Genomic DNA, 19,470 nt, shown 5'->3' on the forward strand with positions numbered 1-19,470 from the left:
CCAAACTCCTGGTTTGCATCAGAGTTAATCTGTTCTTTAAATAAATCCATATTTAAATAAAATGAACTTGGTTTCTTTCACTGCTTTGCATCTTGTAACTGAGATGATATTTAACTTTTTTCATATGAAGCAAAGAGTCTTGATCTGTACTAATGCCATGAAATGAAGAGACACAAGTGTTTTCAATCACAAAATGACAGAAGCTGAGGAAACTGGCAGTTTGTGTTTTCCCACACAAATCCAGCATAGTGCATGGAGAATAATAGATGGCCTGTTTTAAGACCATCATTCTTGGTGATGAAAAATGATATCTTATGTATGGGCTAAATAAAGCACTTTAGAGAAATAATCTGAAGTCCATAATTTCAAGGAGGTGGTGGTTTGTTTTTTTTGCTTGGTTGGGTTTTCGGGTTTTGTTGGGGGTTTGTTTGTTTGTTGTTTTTTGAAAGAGATAAGGCAATGTCCCCAGTAGTACCAGGCATCCAAGGGCTGAAATATGCTAGAGAGCAGTGTAGTCAGTTTACAATAGCCTCAGAATAAGGGAAAGATTTCTCTTAGGAACACACAATTTTCACAAGTCACGATCTTTCTGTGTGTTATGTTCTTCTGTACATTTGCGCTTGAAATGTCAAACAGCAGTGGTGGTTTTGTATGTTTTTGTGCATGGTACACACTGATTTTTATTCCTAGGGTGACCTCTAGTGGCATCAAGGCCATTTTCTTTAGAGATGAGTTTAATTTCTTTAGTCTGTTTCAAAGGAAATAGGAATTGTGAGTGACAGAAAGCTGGTAAAGTTGTGCTTGCTAAAAGGGATGTTTATTTTTCATTATTATTAAGACAAAGATACCAATATCACAACTGGATGAAAATTCAAAATCAGTACCTCTTTGCCTTTATTAACAAGTTTTACTCTGCCAAAGATACAGATACTTTTGAATTTGCTTTGTACAATTATTGAAATATATTAGATACTTGTAGACATATTTACCAAAGTAGTTTTTAATCAAATGCTTGCAACAGTATAGGGACAATTCATTTTGAAAATATATATAAGCAGTCATTTGGACATTACAAGTTGTTAGACTATATCCTTTGGTAACTGTGAAGCTACACACTGTAACAAACTTACTCTCTTGGTTTTGCATGCTATTTTGTGCTTCAAGTCAGCATAGTTTATGGCTGAAACTGTGAGCTCTTGAAGAGTTTTTTTATTTTTGTATCTGCCAAGTTCTTCTGTAAAGATGATCACAATCAGGAAAAAAGCCATGGATTCAAAGCAGCAACTGGACAAGCTGCAATGATTCCTTACCACAGCACTTGAGGTTTCTTCTTAGGTATTATGTTTGGGGATTTTCCCAGTATTACATGGGATGTAAGTTTAAAACTGTAGGAGTATGTTCTAAATAAGATGACACTTCTTCGACCTGTCTCTTCAGGCCTCAATCTCACATAGACTTTTCTTTCCACAGGTTTCTCTCTGGTCCTTCTAGAGTGTTTTGTAGTTTTATTTTTTGCTGTATTTTTTTCTATTACTTTTTTTAGCAGGATTTACTATGACCAAGGTTAAATTCTAGAGGCAGGCATGAGTCTTCTCTTTCAGTTTGTCTTCAAGAAAGAGAATACTGATATTTACTGGAAGTCTTTGCAAATATGTCCTCCTGAACTGTTAGAGAAAATTCTCAGATTACTTGTGTGTTCCTATTAAACTTCCCATGTTTCCCATGTGACCCACTCAAATCCAGTGATCAGACCTCAGAAAAGAGCAAAGACATTTTTGGATCAAGTGATATTTTTATTAGGAGTCATGAACTTGTAGCACAGCTACTCAGTACTCAGCTTTTTGACACTGACTTTGGCATTTCACTGTTGTTGGAACAGCTTGCAGTCTCTGTAAGCTTTCTTGTAGTAAGCATTTCTTCTGAAATAATGAGTGAGAGTTGTATTATTATTTAGAAATTCCTTCAGGTGTCTAACAAGACAGAATCTGAAGATGAAGTTTTCAATTCTCTAGTTTGGTCTATTAAGATAAGATAGTAAGATTCTGTGAGGGTAGTTACACATTGAAAAAGTCATCAAAGAAGTTTGCAGGATCTCTGTTCATGGAGTTTTCACAAGATGTCTGGACATAATCTGGTTACATTTTCACCAAACCTTGAGCATTTTGAACCACACAAGCTTCCAAGGTCCCTTCCAACCAGAATGATTCTATGATTCTGAAACAGGACTTGAGGTAGAGTGAACAAAAAATAAATCTGGTTCTATACACACAGACTACAGATTCTAGGCCTAAGCTTGTTTGCTTATCTTTGAGTATATCTTTCTTATATCAGTATATCTTTGAGTACATCTCTCTTTTGGCTCTAAAAAGCTGGTAAAAAATTTAACTAAGAATAATACAGAGTTTAAAGTGCTGTGTGTTTCTTTCTTCTGGCCATGTCCAGTAGGTGCGTTGGGCAGCTTGACTAGTTCTGTTTCAGTCAAGGTTTCCTCCATGAAAGCTCTCTGTAATAAAAATTTCTGTAACCTAATGAACTGTAAACAACAAATGGAGGTCTTTTACATCTGTATTTCTGTGAGGTTTTTCAAGGTCAGACCTAAAGCAGAAATTTCTATCTAGCTGATTATGTGTAAAGGACAGGACAAGGAGTGAACAATGAAATAGCATGGCAAGTGTGATATCCAGCATTTCAGAACAACCTGCAGGTCTGGTAAAAATCTTCTGCCATTTATTTTTTGCTGAAATAGCTAATGCAAATTAATTCATTCCTTCTTTGCTGAAAAATGTTTGCATATTTGAGATCAAAATAAATAATTACTTGGAACAAGTAGCTAATAATATCTTACAAATGTGCAGAGGTTGGATACAGCTTCTCCAGATAAGAATCTTGTGGTTAAGTTGTAATTGCTTCTGGATATGTCAAGATTTTCTCTTCTCAGTACACACTACACTGTAATTCAGCCAACAGCTACCAGAACTTCCAGCCCAGTGTCCTTTCCTTCACAGGTCATAGGAAAGAACTGCGCTATGAGAATTCCCTAAATACCTCTGTATTTCTTGTTCCTTCTTGAGCTGGTAGTACAGCACAGACAGCCCAGCTGTTCTGCAGCAAGCAGGTATGTGCATGGGAGAACCAGCAAAAGCGTGGCACTCCATCTGGGTTAGGAGTGTGGCCAGTAGGGATAGAGGGTCCCAAAACTATAATCTGGTCCCTACAACTGCCCAAGTTGCACATGGCCCTAATCTAATACACATGCCAGAACACAGAACAACATCAACATGAATCTTAAAGAATGACATTCCTGGTGATATTAAATCCTATAGTTTTAGTTTCAGAAATTTTCTGGAAAATTCATACATCATACCAACATCTAAAAAAGCATTTAGGAAGCTGTTTTAGAGGACCAGTGGAGTAGCCATGTGGGAGAGTGGAAAATAAACTTTCTCTAGTACTTTTGTCTTTATTCTACACTTAACTGAGGCAGGGTCTTAGTGCATCTCTTTGCTATTTGCATAGAAAAAAAATCAGATCCATGATAGAGGAGCTTCAGCCCAACATCTTTTGTTTTATTTGAGCCAAGAGTTAAACTAAATAATTTATAGTGCAACCTCATGCTCATAATATAATGATTTGACCAATAATGATGTCTTTCCTTTTGCTTTCCATCTCCTCTACTCTCTTGCAGATGAAAGTAGCAGAAAGATCAAAGTTGTTCAGACTTGTACAGCCATATACATTTGTTTGGTTAGTATTCACTCCTTGAATCAAGCTCAAAACCTCATTTATTGTCTAACTTGAAGTTAAACATCAGTTTCATGGCCCATCTATACCTATACACAGCTGAAACAGAAGCAATTAAGGATAAGCATGTATGCTTATTATTTTCCTTAATATTCTTTCAAATGACATTGCTATAAATTTAGTGTACAGACCAGAATAAATGCTTCTGTGCATTGTCACAAGCATTTGTACTGACAACCACAGTACATTTCTAGGTTTACGGACAGTTCAATGCAGAATGCAGGTAAAACACCCCTTTACTTTTAGAAAACACTGGGCCTATTGAATTAATCCCACAATTGCTATGTGTATTGAATTCCTAAATGTGATCTGCAAGCACAGACTTTGCTGCCCATGCCTGTGTATGTTGTTCATGCCCAGTAATATGTGACAGTCATTGTGACTGCACGTTTAGCACCTTTAGGTATGTCTTACTCTTAGGAAAGTTGTGCTATATTATTCTCAGTCAAATCCTTCTCTCGACTAGGCATTATTTTACAAAAGTTGTGCTGCTTATTGAACTGCAGTCTGGATATTGGTGGTGGGGTATTCCTAATGTCTCATGACAAAGTTTAGAAAAGAGATTTTTTTTTTCCATGAAAGTTCTTGGAATTTTTAGAAATTCATATTTACAAAACTTCAAAGCTTATGGATGACAAATCACACCCCTTCTTGGGAGGCAGAGAAAGATCATTTAAACATATCCGGTATGATTTAATCTAATATTATGAACAAGATAAATGATGCAAGAGGATTCACATGTAATCAAATGGTAACAGGTATTTAAGTTTAGGCAAGAATCTCAGTTTGTAGGGGGGTTCCTGGCTAAGACCCAGCTATGTTACTTCTTCACTAGATTAGCTGGCATGTATGGAACATATTAAACTTGAAGCTGCTTTGTAGGGTCTTTTTTTTTTCCCGGGTTATTTTAATTGTATATTTGGAAAGCAACAGAGAATTTTTAGCCATGATGGTTTTAGAAGCTTGCATGGCTTAAGCGCAGCTGACATGAAGGTAACACCTCCTGTTTTATATGCCATGTATTTTCAGGAAGAAAAATATAGGTTACTAGTTTCAATTAAGAAACTTATGGGAATTAAAGTGTGACTGTATTTAGGAAAAAGAGCTCACTGAAATGGGGAAAATAGCTCTGCTTGCCAGGGGTACATTGGAAGTTAGTTTGAGCCAGTATTAAGCCAGTAAAACAATAAGCAATGCAATGTTACCAAAAAACCAACAAAACAAACAAAAACCAAAAAATACAGCATACCGATGGACCCTTTTTCTAAATTCAGTTATCAAAATCAACAAAATACACATCCTTAATCCCCTGCACATCCATTAACTTTTAAAATGTTGAAAACAGGACAGTGTGTTTCAGTGTATTCTATGACAAACTGGCTGAAAATTTTAAAAATCTATTACATTAGGGTTAAGTAAATTGCTCTAAACCCACAATATAAACTTAATCCAGACATTTGGCTATTTTAATCTTCTCCTGAGTTACATTGTGCCTACTCATCTTTGCTTTTGTATAAGTTACACACATGGTGCACAGTGACAAACATAGGCTGACATGGCCCTGGGGAAATATAAAAAAAAAGAGGAGAATTACTTGTAAGATGATCCTGAATAATGATAGACAGGTATTCCTTTAAAAAAATCAGCTTACAACATATGTTCCATTTTGAAAGTACTAATGCTTGAGTTTGCCAAAAGCTGCAAAGCTGATAAATAAGGCAGTAAATATATTAATGGGATACTAAAGTCAATTCTAAATTTGGTTACTTCAAGTGACTATAAATTTAAGCAGATAAACACAAAACTATCCAGTGAAAAAAATTAAAATATTTGACTGCAAAAGTACAGCTGGAGGGCAAGGCACAATGATATTTGAGGCACAAGACAATAAATCCCTAGGAGTTTGACTTCCAGGATACACTCAGGTTAAGAAATATATAAGCACCCCAGAGAGTATAAAGTTCAGGGTCACAGAGAGTTTCTTGCAAAATTTTCTGACTGTAGACGAGAATCTGGCAGAGTATTTCAGGTTGTTGCCTGTTTGCAGTAAACAGTGTTGATAACACTTGGTATCATTCTAGAAATAGTGTGTTTCATCCATGCTTTCCACATGGCTTTGAAATAGTGATCCAGTTAGCAGGTGCTACAATTTCTCTCTGGTACTTTGTGATTTGATCATGTGGAATGTGCTGTAAAATTTACTAATTCCTGTACTCCAAAATTGGCCATTTCATTAGAATAAAATAATTATATCTTAAAACACCTCTTACAGTCTTCTTTATGGGAAAAAAGCACTAAAAATTACAAACTCTTATCATATGAACTGTCACCTAATGCAGAGCTCACCTTCATCTCTATGCGGGCAGCTGGTGTCAGTTGTATCCTGTGCTCACTTCACCAAATGGGTTGTATATGAAGATGAAGCAAAAACAGATGAAGCAAAAACAGTTAGCCTTAAAGTAAGCATCAAATTTGCCAGCTATTTCCCTACCCAGTGTAGCACTGTCAGTCTCTTCTTTACATCTTAGGACTCAGTATTCTTAAAAAAGGCTTCACGACTTAGGATTCATAATTTTTGCCACTCAGCTCTATGTGCAGTTATGTTAATGTAAAGAAACTAATATTCTTTATCAGTACATTGCTGACTGCTGCCAAAATAGTTCTGTTGTACAGAACTGGATGCCATCAGAAGCCCCTAGTATACACAGAGCCAATGTTTTCCTAAGCATGCATGTCATACCTCCCTGCATCCCTGAAACCTGGGGCTGCATTATCCAGGATTAAATTGCAGCAACTGCATTCGTTGTCCAGGCGAAGTCACTGGGGCATGAAAAGTGCATGTGATATTACACTCCAACTGAATGAAATCATCTCAGCTGCTGCACTAAAAGCATAGATCTAAACTGTGCAGCTGAGTTTCATATGACAAACTGTCAAACAATTAATTAAAAGTCAATCCTGACTGAACAAAGCAGATACCAATTTGTGTTCTGTGCAGTTGCAGAAATTATATTTGATAGTTAATATTTTAGCAATAGCACCTCTACTACATCTTTTAATATAATGCAAATTTTTTCATGTATGTGGGCAAAGCTGATGTCACGATTTTTCAGTGCTTCATAATCTCCATGTACTTAGTATATGTGTGGTTAATATATATTTTGTGTTTCTGCATGGGAAGGCAGATATGTACAATAAACTCTTTAGAGGAAAAAAAGCTGTAGCCAAAAGAATTTTTTTTCTTAGGTGTCTAAATTGAATTTGTGAGTAATTAGTATGCTTTTTATGTTTTACAGTCTATTCATTCAGCGTCCCTCTAACATTATTATAAAATGACTGAGCCTATGTACTGAAGAATGCCAACATTAGATATGAGATACAGTGAGCCAGTAACCTCTGCCTTAGCTTCCTTTCTTCAACTGTAGCTGAAACTGCCTGGACTGGTATGAGGAGAGGGGTGTGAGGCAGCAGAAGCCATGGGGCAGAAAGAGGTCACTGCAGGGATTCATCAGGAAAGGTAAAGAGGAGGAGAAGGGAGAACAGAAGTAGCAGGGAATGATGAGAAGGCAGAAGTAGCAGGAAACATAAGTGTTGAAATACCATCCACCAGAATTTAGGTGTCTTTTTGCTTGGAATGTCAGGAAAGAGCCATGATCCCTTACATATATTACAGTAGGTATATTCCAAAGGTCTAGTCTTTAGAGCAGAATGTTGTTTAGTTCACAAACATATTGCTGCGACGCGCAGACATGACAAGAAACTGAAATGGACATTGCAACAGCTTGGGAAAAGACACTGGAGAACTTACAAAGCAGTGCCCTGGCAGGCATGCCCTGGACTTGACTTACTACTGGACTTCACCTGACACTGTGATCAGATCTCTTCTTTTGTGACCCAAGCTCAGTGATATGCACAAGGATATGTAACTTTTAGCCATTTATCTGATGCTGTTGGGGCTACACCAGCCTGCAGTATACTCGTCTCTTTCTATTCACAAAACTCTGCTGCTCACCTTGTCTACAGCTGTGTTTGTCTGTCATCACCAGCTAGGGATAATGGGCAGATTTGTATTCATGGGTGAGGATTTTGCGCCCTGTTTATGATAAAGATTTTCATCTCATACAAAAGGCTTTATTATTATTTCTGAAGGTAACATGCAACCAAATAATCCCATCTGTAGCATGTAATGAGCAGAAAGAAAACCATTCTTTTGCTGTTTTTATATACAAGTGACAAAATTTTGCCTAAGTTTGGCTGACCTTTCAGAGCTAATATAAAAATATTTTTCCAAGTACTAGATGTCCTAATAAACCAAGGAAGGAAAACTATACTCTGGCTTGTATCACTCTGTAACAACAGCAGAATTTGGTGATGTTTTCATGTAGGGAAGTCCTCACTTCAGAAACAGCATTAACATTTTAAGATGTTACTCTCTTCCACCCTATGTTATTTCCCTTCATTATAAAGAGCTAGAGCTGCTGCCTCCTGAACTCAGACACAATCACAGATTGTGCAAATAGGACAAATGCACTTCAGCGTGCTCAGGAGAGTCCCCTTTAACCTGAAATTGGCTCACACGAGGTCTGGCTGGAATATTCATGGAAACAGAACAAGGATTCTCACATGGTCTGTGAGCATGGCCCACTTGAGAGCCAGTAACTCCCTAAATCATTTCAGTTTGTTCCACAAGAGCACATTTCCCTCAAGCCTGGCTGCTATGTGTTCATCAAGTTTAGAAAAGCATGAAGCCTCAGGAGCTCTGCAATGAGTTTCTCCCCACCAGTTCCATCTGCAGCTGTGCTTTCCCACATTATGCCTTCTCCTGGAGATGATATATGAGAAATCAGAAAATCCTCATCCCTTGTAATCATGGAAAGGTTTGCTCCCTTCCTTAAAGGTTCTGTCACAGTTATGATGACCTTTTTGTTATCTGTTATGTTCAGGAATAACTTACACAATGTCACTGTTGTATCATCTCCTCCACCTCCTGTCTTGTTCGTTCACTTTAACATTTCAAGCAGTTTATCTTTTAAGGGTACTGTCCCCACCACAAATGTATTCACCCTATCCTTCTTTGTAATCACACACAGCAAGGCCTTTCAGTGTCTGAAAGGAGACTTGTGCATGGGCTTCATCCACCCTGACTGTCTGTATTAACATGCTTTAGCTAAGTAATGAAATAAAATGCTTTTCAACATCATCTGTATTAAGCTATAGAGTGCTACTACAAAAGATTAATGGTTTCAGCTGGTGCGCTGACAGGCAGAGAGAGGTCACTGCTGCCCTCTTGTTCCAGACAGAATTCCTCTCCTTGAAGAGAGGGTGCGCTCCTCAGGCCTTGTGACAGACTGACATAGGATTTATTTTCTTGGCAGAAATAAGAGTTGGGGTGGAAACTTGCATGTATTGTACAGTAAATCTTTTGGGTTTTTTTAAACTTTTCTTCAGTTAAAAGGGTCAAACATATTTTCTTGGGAACGTAAAACTCTTCTCATTCATCCCAGAAACAGAAAGTGTTGTAACATTAGTAGGTAACTTTACATTTCCTTTCACCACTGAACATATAAACCGTGATGGAAAGACTGTTTCACAATCTCTCAGAATAAGCATATTGTGTATTGCATGTTAACTACCCCTGTTACAGGATAGAGAAATCATAAACTGCTAACTTAGACTACTCTTAAGGTATTTCCTTAGTTATCCTTTACCTTGAAAATTTTCTCACATAGTTTCAGGATATTTTCGTTATATATACTAATTTTTTGCTCTCCAAATTTCTCTTTCAAGAGCTACTGCTGTCTCTTCTTTTTGCAACAGCTTCTGGTCTTGTTTTTGTTGCCAAAACCATTGCAAAAAGTGGTTGAACACATTTGATAATGTTTTATGCCAAATATGAATGTTTAACTTGCTTTTATTTATATCTAAAATTATCGTTCCAATCTTTAATGATGAAAAAACCCAATTATAAGCAATTTGATTCAAATTACTAGTTATTGACTATGTCCTCTACTAAGTAAGGCCTAAATAGGGAATTTGAAGAAGCATTTCCAGAAGAGAGAAATGGTTAATCACCCCAATTTCATTAACTGCCTCTTATAAGCTAGTTTTTATTCTAATCAGAAGTTGCTTCTTTGGATACCATATAGTCATTGCTTAAATCTGATTTACCCTATAGCTGTTTTAAATCCTTCTGAAGAACTAACATTTGATCCAGTAGAAGAGAATCTTCGAATGCAAATTGAAGAAGAAAAAAAGAGGTACTACTTCTGCCTCAGATTTCATCCTTCAGAAGATAAATTATACTGATAGTATATTCCAATTACAATTCTACACACACAGCTACCCTCAGGGTTTTCTCTGACATTTTAAAAATATCAGCTTTGTGGTTCACTAATAGTTCTAAATTTGTGTATATGCTGTTGGTTTGTCTGTCAGATGCCACAGTAGATGAGAGAGGTAAAATTTATGCTTGAGCTAAAGGTTAAAAATAAATAAAAACAGCTTAATGTCCTCCCTGAGGATTAGTGTTTGTGACTTGTTGTTTGAATCCAAATGTATTTTGAGCCTTTTGGGTTGATTCAGAAAAGTCCTGCCTTTCTTGACCTAGAGAAAGCCTTTAGGTTATACAGGACTCACTAAGTGTAAATAATATGCAGATTACACATTGGTTAACCAATCCTTGCCAGGAGGATTAAAAAAATAGATACAAGGGTATCAGTATGAAGTATTCTGCTAGTATTTGTTATTCACAATCTCTGAGGAAACTTCTGGCTCTTTCATACTCCTGGTAAATCTCCAAGTGTCTAATAGCCAAGAGGGTAATGAAGCTTCCATCTGACAGGGGAACCAATCTCAGCTCCTATCTGAATCCCAGATACCGGTTATTTATTAATGGTAATATGTTGAGAATTCAAAAGAAATAATTTTCATAGCTGATTGAACCCATATTTTAACTGTTAATCAATGTTGATCCCATTTGAATTCCACTAACTTCTTTATGAAATAAAAGGTTTGTGGAATAAGTTTCTTGCACTTACTGTCCCGTGAAGCTTTTGTAAAATATGAGATGTTTCCTTCTACCATCTGTCTGTGTCCTCTGCATCTCTGATTATTATACATTATTTTATAGTTTAAATCTCTAACAGTTCTAAGTAGGATTAACCTTTGCTCAGATATATGTTAGAAGATCTGTAATACACTTTCTTCTTCTCATATTAGCTATAAAACAGTGTACAGTCGCTTCAAAGGACTGAAGATAGAGATTGAGCACCTGCAGCTGCTTATGGAAAAAGTGAAGATGAAGGTGCAAAAAGACTTTGAAGTTTGGTGGTCTGAAGAGGCAAAAAAATTCCAGGTATGAAATCATTTTGTATTTCTTCATTTTTTGTGTAAATATAACATCTTCAATAATTCCTTTAAAAAGTAGTTAATTGGCTAGACAGAAAGGAGTATGAAGGAAGGAATTGAGGGTCTGGTTCACCGGTACTTATGCCAAGGTGAATTGGACAAAGGTAATGTGAATTATACTTATGTGAAGCTAAAAAAAAAAAATCAAACAAACCCATTTTTTCCTGCTCTATTTTCTTTTTGATGTTCTTCCAAACATCTTGATTAGTAGGCAAGTATGGGCACAAAATGGTAACAACTCCGAAAGAATATTATCAGATTGCAAAAAATAATCTTTTTTACTGCTAGCAAAACTATGATTTCATCAGCATTTTTTGCAGCAAATATCGTTACTTTTTAGCTTCCTTTGCTTGCAAAGACTCCAGTAACTTTTCAGCTTCCCTAGGCTCCCAGAGGGTCATCAGCTCCCGGCACAGTGTGTTTCCTCACTCTCTAGCTGAAGTCCACCAGTGTTTAAGCGCAGGGTGAGCTAATGCAATGACTTGTGTAAAAATGAACTAAAGACCTGTCATTTTAACCAGTGTATTGGCAGTTCATAACACAGTCAGTCTGAAAACTACAATCTATTGAAACAAACTAGCTTTCTTGTGCTCCCCTTCTGACACTTTTTTAATGACTTGCAAGTAGTGACACAGCAGCTCACAGCAAAGTTCAGCCATGAAACCTACATCAGCCTTATGAAAAAGAATGCTGAGTGCAGTCCATCCCATATCATTTATTATTAACTGGAAGAGAAGATTTACTCCTTGAGGAAAAGTTGTTATAAAGAAAGAAAGTTTTAGCTTATATTTTGGTTAATTCTCATGAGTATAGATTTAAACCATATTTTTAAGAAAACAGCCTAAAATACAGAACTTAACATTGGGAACTTAGTTATCCATACACTGCCGCCTAAGCAGCCTAATTTCAAGTTGGCATGGCCAAATACTTTTCCAGTTAAAATCCCTAAACATATAGGTGGCAAAGAGGATGACGTTTTAGTCACCCTCCTGCCTAAATATTTAGGCTTTTCAAAGCACTGCAAGTAATATTCTTGAATACACAGCAGCACATTTCTCTCCATCCCTTATAAGGAGAGTTCCACAATTCAACCTCTCATGATTCATCAGTAGAAGATTAGAAAACTGGAAAACATAATTGGGATTGATTTCTTAGATCTTGACCTATCTATACATCTGAGCTCCCTAAGAAACTGGAATCAGTGAACATATGCTGTTACATATTAAAAACCTGTAACTTGAGCTTAAAAATACTTGAACCAATCCTAAATACTTTTTTCTTTGTTCAGAAGTGTTTGTGCAAGTGGAGAAAATACTGTGTGATTCAGGCTCTGTGTTTTCTGAATGAGTCATTGCTTACCTTGTTATTACTGAAATTTATAGTCCAATATGAAGCACTTTAAAAAAATCCTAGCCTGATAATTTTGTTTTTCAATCTAAATGAGCAGGAAAAGCCAGAGATGGTTGCCTCACCAAATACTGTCAATCCTGTTTATCCACAGCTTGTCAGATCCTCACAGCACCTATCACCTATCAGGTAAATTGTTTCATTTTTCTTTTCCTTCCTTACAGGGGAAAAAATGCACTTTTAATAGAAGTAAAGTTGTCCAGAATGCTTTTGCAAATACCACACTGAAACACTGTATTTTCAGTTACAACAGAAACAATTGTGTAAAAAAGTAAATTTTATCATTCAGTTATTTGGAAGTCCTATTGAAGGTAGGACCTCAGTTCTTTAGACATGTTTGTCTTGGAACCTTGGAAACCTTTCTCTAGGGGCCCACAACAGCTAAGAAAGGCAAGCCTGTTAGCAGTCAGTTTTGTGTATGAAGAGATTGTATCTCCTTTGGGATGTATGCAGGGGACTTCAAACCAAAAGAGCTTTAAAAATTATTTCATGTATATCCTAGATAGACTTGCTCCTGAAAAATGTCATAGTACTACATTTATGCAGCATATTATTACACAATGACATTATATTTGATATTGTAAGATGGTGATGTGTTACCTACAGGAGAAAAATGTAATCATCTTGGTTGTTTCATCAACAGTCACCTCTGATTTCAAAACCTCTAATTTAAATTTGCAGTAATACATTTTTCATAACCATCAGGGAAAGTGTGTGCGAGAAACCACATACCTGACTGTGCAGGTTTCCATATTCAAGGACAATAAATGGAGGTGTTCTCGCCCCTTCCTTCTTTCTCCCTCCCTGTAACTCTTTCCCTTCCCACCTTTCTCTTGCTCTCTTTTTCTGCCTCTCTCTCCTCCTTGTTATGCAATTAACATTTCTCTGATGAGTGGCTTTACCTACATTTTTATGACAGTAATCTGCATAAATGATGTTTTACTGTTTTCTGAAAACTTCTAAAATAACTTCTAAGTTTTATTTAACACTCTCATGTATCCATGCTCCATAAATGCTCCATAATCAGTACAGAAAATGATAGACATAGTCCTCTAAAGTTTTCTGACAAGACATTTTCAGACCTCTCAAACTGATGAAAACCAACTCCAGACTTCTCTACTTTGCTTTCGTTCTCATTCAGTGTCCTCTCAAGACTTAGGCATTAATCACTTTGCAAATGGTTTTAGGCCTAATCTGTGCTGTTCATTTCTGGTCTCAGGCTGAAGGTTACTTGTCCCAGAGAAAAGCTCATGGACCAGAACATGAGAGCATTTTTGGTCTAGCTTAGCACAAATTCAGCCAAATTAGCTCAAGCAATCCATGACTGTCACTCTCCATACAGTCCTTTGAACTAAGCACCTTTTGCACAACCTCTCTGTCCCATTGATCTTGGGAATGATAAATTTCAGTTGGTGTGCTGATGCATTGCTCAGGAGAGCAATACCTTTTGCATTCTAATTAAAAAATCTTGAACTAAAAAGAGCATATGGTAATGCCCAGGAACTTTCTAGTGCAATGGGGAACTGGCCTCCAGCAGTGGTGAATCCTCCTTTCCCTACCCTGGCTCAGAAACAAAATTGCATAACTGATTTCTTGATGCTTTTTTAAGCTTTTCTATCAATTGCCTTTAGTGTTCATGTTTATTACTGGAGGACAAATCTAAGGAAAATCCATCTGGCATTTTGACTAGAATGGAGAAAGGTGCATGGTTGCTTTCAGCTGCCAAGCTTACTTCAGAATCCTGTACTGCCCCACATGATTCCCTGCAGAAAGCAGATGTTCTTTACAGTGAACAGTTTCTCTGTGTCTAAGTAATGGGCATATTGACTGAGGCTGACTGGATGATCCTTGCATAAATATCACAGACACAGAATATTTCTCTTCTGGAACTAAAATTGTAGAGGGAATTGGGATGAATGTAGTTTTATTTTCCCATCTCTATCAATATTCTTGAGATAATCTTTAAAAGTCAAGTGCTCATTCCTTCCTATGGTTCTAGAAAGTTGATCTTATTTTATGTTAGGCTGTTTAAACATATTTTACTCAGGTACATTTCCAGTGGCATGTATATGGAAGTAGAAACATTATTTCTGCTTTTTCTAAGGCAGGAGCTACAGGCTTAACCTCCCACTGTGCATGAAAATTTACTTTTCCCCCTACTCAAGTCAATAACACTTTAGAGTAATGGTTTCAAATTTCAGACTTTAAAAGAATAAAATAGTAGAATATTTATTTCCCAAGGATTTCTTTGGCCCCAGTTGTCACAGCAACTTTACTTACCACTTCCCATAATTGTGTAGAATGAATCCAGGCTACAGGCGCTTCTTTTCCTGAGACACAAATGGCTCTTTTTTCCTAACCTGTATAAAAATCAACCATCTCTCTTTGGAATGATATTGCTGTTTTCACCCAGCAGAATAACCAGACACCTAAGCAAAAGCTGACATAAATTATGTTTGATATAATGTGGTGTAAATAAAATCTGTTTCCAAGATGGAACTCAGTTAACAGGTGTGTTCAATAAGTATAAGATCTAAAACTATGTAGGCTAAATTCTAAGACTGCTATTGACAGAGTAAGCATGCAGTAAAACCATTCAGACAAACTCCTCAATGGGAATGGATGTAAATACAATCTTCAGGCTAGCAATAATAATTTATATAACTCAGCATGCAAAAACACAGGTGTATTCCTAATCTTTGTGTGTTTGAACAAAGTCTTTTGATCACCTTCTACTGTATGATTTGTGTGCATTTTTATTGTTTGACACAACTTATATGTCATGTTTCCAGAGAAAATTAAGCCTTGGGAAGGCTCAAATTTTATTTTATACTAAGTTAATTTATAACTAAAATAACAGACAAGGGAGGCTGGTAATCCTTTTGAGGCTTAAGAAGGATACACACACCTAAAAGGCACTTGATCCATGGCCAAATATGCCTCTTTTTTCAGTTCAAAAAATGGCTGAATTGTTAAAAGTGTCGAAATGAGTCTATGTTAATAAAAGAGTTGAATAGTGACCATTTCTGCCTCAGTCAGTGAGGTCTGAAAGCTGTAGTGCTACCTGAACTCACACTGTATATATGTTTATGTCTCTTAATGGATTCCTGTCAAGTCTGCAAGAAGTCTGAAAATGCATGTTGGGCTCAGGACTCCATATGTGCTCCACGCATTCAGAATTCAAGCACAGCCTTTTGTTCTTCCTCATACAGTCTCTCCCACAATGGCTTTCATTTAAGGAATTTATCAGATCCTTGTCTATTCAAATTGCTTCTCTCACTGAACATTTTGTTTCAGTAGTGTTGAACAGTTCTTTTATTCCATTTGAATCATATAAATGTTAGTTATTCAAATCTTACAAAAATTTTGGTTTTTCCTCCTCTTAGAATGAATATATTCATTTTTATCTCAGTCAAATCTTTCTTAACCTCACTCATTTCCTTTTACTGCATCTCATTTGTCCTATTCCAGCAAGCCCCACAGTATGTTCAACCTCAGACTCCTCGGCTGTTCTGTTTCTTATTCAAAGTCTTCCTGGCTCTTTAAATTCCGTTGGAGCCATTTTCAAATAAATCTTCATGTTGTCTGATGACTCTGAGCATCAGATTTTTTTAACAATTATTGTCCTGGATTGCAGCAGTTACCCCCTACATTAATGTTGTGTGAAACAAGGTCAATGTTTACATACTTTAGAGCATTTTCTGTCTAATAATTTTTATTCCTACCAATTTCCTGCAGTGTTACATAATGATAAAAACATAATCTGGGAATAATGTCATCGATTAGTGATGTTTCAAAGGTTTTCACATTCTTTGGTAACAACTGGAACAATACATCTGTGAATTTGCAAGTTAGGCCAAATTTAATTTTGTAGCCAGCTACTAAAATGCTCAGCTTTAGGCAGCTTGAATCTTTCCTGTCTGTACACTGAACATCTGTTCCCCTCATGTCCAAAACTCAGATAATTGGACAACTGCAGCTGAGGTTTTTTTAACATTACAGAGGTTGCACACCTTCAAATTTTCAATTTCCATTTTAATCTACCTGATTTTCCATTATTTTTCAGCTGGCAAATTAAGCACTCATACCATGACATGCATCATCTCTGCAGCTCCTCTACCCTGTGTACTTGATGGAGCTGATCGGTCCGTGGATCAGTTTCTGGTCCTTGGGTTCCTGCAGCAAAAGAATGCTGCTGCAACCCTCTGTACATCTCTATGACTCCTGCCTCATGCCTAGCTGAGACATACACTCTCAACAGAGGATTCTCCTCCCCCAGCTCCCCCAGAAAAAGAAAGTTATCCACTGGGTGAAACATCAGGTACTAGGTTATAAAAACAGACATATAAAGTTGACAGACTATCTTTAATCTCCAGAAAAAGTAGGAATTTTACTGAAGTTTTCAGCAAACAGTCTTTGAGATTTCTTAAATTCAACTCAACGAAAAATCAGATAGATTGAGAATGAAAATGGGAATCATACACTGTCAAAACAAGCTGAATAATGTTAGGGGTTAAAGCTTGGGCGACAGACAGACACAGGACTTACATACCTTGTACATCTACCCAAACCCAAAATGTGATCCAGGAATGCCTGTTTTCACATTAGAGAAATATTGAATGACATCTCTAGATATCTCTGGATCAACCCCTTGCTTGAAGAAGACTTTCATCACACTAAAGGGTGTCAGGCATGGTTTTGTTTGGCTTTGTTGGAGCCTCCTGAGATGTCCAGTCCTTCATGCTGGTCACACAGAGAGGGGTACTATTACCTCCACCTCATGGTAGCATAATGACTTTCCATTAAATTTAAAGCATTACTAGAACATTTCTCAATTTATTTGCATTACTAAAACAGCATCTAACACTGAGATGGATAAAGAGTGTCCTCACTTCTAAGAACAGGCTAGGAACAAGTTGCATCTGAACGTACAAACCACTACACAGCAGAATTACACTCATTTGTCCCCTTATGATTCAACTTGCAATGTCAGTATCAGAGCTTCAGTAGGAAGGATGCAAGTTATCCCCATACAGACCATCCCTCTAGCCTAGGAATTAGAGAAATCTCTAGGATATAAGAGATGCATTTGAGTTGTGCCAAACTGCTGGACCCATTTGTTTGATTAGCATACTAATTGTTAACCTCTTACATGGAAGCAGAACTTTGGATCATTTAAAAAAATAGTTACAAGCTTCCTTATGAACTTCCTTAACTTGCAGGAGAACAGTTTGCATCCCACAATAAAAATGTCTGCTTGCAACACCACAGGCACAGGATAGGAGATAAAGGTCCATCTCTAAGTGCAGGAACATTAATTTCCTGATTTTGGGCATCATCTCGCTCAGTCTAAGTGGGTTTTTTAATATTGCTTTCCATGGGTGCCAAATTCTCCCAGAGCACTCTGAGGCAAGTTTTGCCATATTGTCCTTGGGTCCAGGAATGTACTAGAAAGCAACATCCCTAGAGTTCTAACCATGCCACACCTTAGTTAGTATATATGGAGTTTTTTTTTTAAATCAGTCTAAATCCAAATTCCTTTCAAATGGGGATTTAACAATTTTGGAAAATTTTTTTTTACAATGGAAAAAAGAAGTAATTCAAATAGGTAAACTACTGCAACTTTAAAATACTTCATGTGACTCACAGAATTTGTAAAATTATACATTTTGTGCATGGCAAAGAGAAAGCAAAGATGCTTATTTTAATAAAAAGAAAGCAATAAAAAAGAATCACATTAAGTCATATTATGTTTGTTGTAGGCTAAGAATAGAGTCAGGGATGGTTGCTATGGTTCAGCTGATGTGTAGCAATTTATTAAACCTTGGTTATGTGACTTGGATGCCTCAGTATCTCAGGGCACAGACACAGAGGCCTTTTAGAAAACTGAATTTAAAACACTAAATCACTTCATTTTTAAGAACTGCCAAATCAGTGGAAAAAATATTCAGGAAATCCTAAAGCAGAATGACGATATAAGGTTCCCAGATATTGTTGAACCGCATAGTAGGTAATAACATCACACATCCTTTCTAGCTCTTGTAATATGTGGATGTAATAAAAGTACAGAATATTATTGACATTAAATAAGATATTGCTTTAGTTGAATTAGGCAGGTGTGAATGGTGTGGGAGTTGAGGAGTTAAAGAGAATCATTCAGCAGACCTGGAGCTGTTCAGCTGAAAATGACTTATACTCCTGGGCACAATATCTTCTGCTAAACTGAACCTGGCACAGTGTAATACAGTAAAATTTTAGTAATAAATTTCTTTCCCTTTTCAAGTTCTCTGCCAGAAATATCAATTCATCAGCCAACAATGAACAAACTACTGCAGACTTAGAAAAGCAAGAACTTGCCAATCCTGCCATCTACTGGAAAAATCCTTACACTGAGTAATTTACTTTTTCCGCTCTAAGATTGGCACCAGATCTGGTGGTATGTGCAACCCCCAGGAAAAGCAGAGAGTCCCTAGATATCCAGTGCTGGAAAACTGCCTCCCCAACAGTGAGCTTCCTTGATAATGATATTTGCAGAGGCAGGAATGCACAGCAGCTGTTTGCAATATATTTGGCTATCATCAACAAGCCCCATCCCAAAGTCTCACTGAGTTTTTACTCAGTCTCTTGCTGATTTTGGTAACAATTTTGCCTGACTGAAGAAGGAATAGAAAATTAGCAAGGGCCTCACTTGGCTAATACTCAATTTAAGAACTAAATATACCACTACAAACTGTACATCAGATATATCAAAGTGCTTTACAAGTCAGGCTTAGAAGGCAAATACTAAAAGTACATTTTTTGTGAAGGTATTTGTCATTCTTTCATAGCCACATTCTCTACAAAAACATAATCATC

The 19,470-nt window shown here is 36.8% G+C and overlaps 1 protein-coding gene across 1 annotated transcript in view; it reads left to right on the plus strand.

Annotated features, from left to right (window-relative positions):
- Nucleotides 1–19,470, plus strand: part of KIF6 (kinesin family member 6) — a 147,084-nt gene that overhangs the window by 124,814 nt on the left and 2,800 nt on the right. The window contains exons 17-19 of the mRNA XM_030945763.1: nucleotides 9,977–10,058; nucleotides 11,020–11,155; nucleotides 12,653–12,744. Coding sequence (XP_030801623.1) covers nucleotides 9,977–10,058; nucleotides 11,020–11,155; nucleotides 12,653–12,744 — 310 coding nt within the window. The remainder of the gene's footprint in view (nucleotides 1–9,976; nucleotides 10,059–11,019; nucleotides 11,156–12,652; nucleotides 12,745–19,470) is intronic.

Source organism: Camarhynchus parvulus, chromosome 3 (assembly GCF_901933205.1).
Source record: "Camarhynchus parvulus chromosome 3, STF_HiC, whole genome shotgun sequence".
Taxonomy (NCBI): domain Eukaryota; kingdom Metazoa; phylum Chordata; class Aves; order Passeriformes; family Thraupidae; genus Camarhynchus; species Camarhynchus parvulus.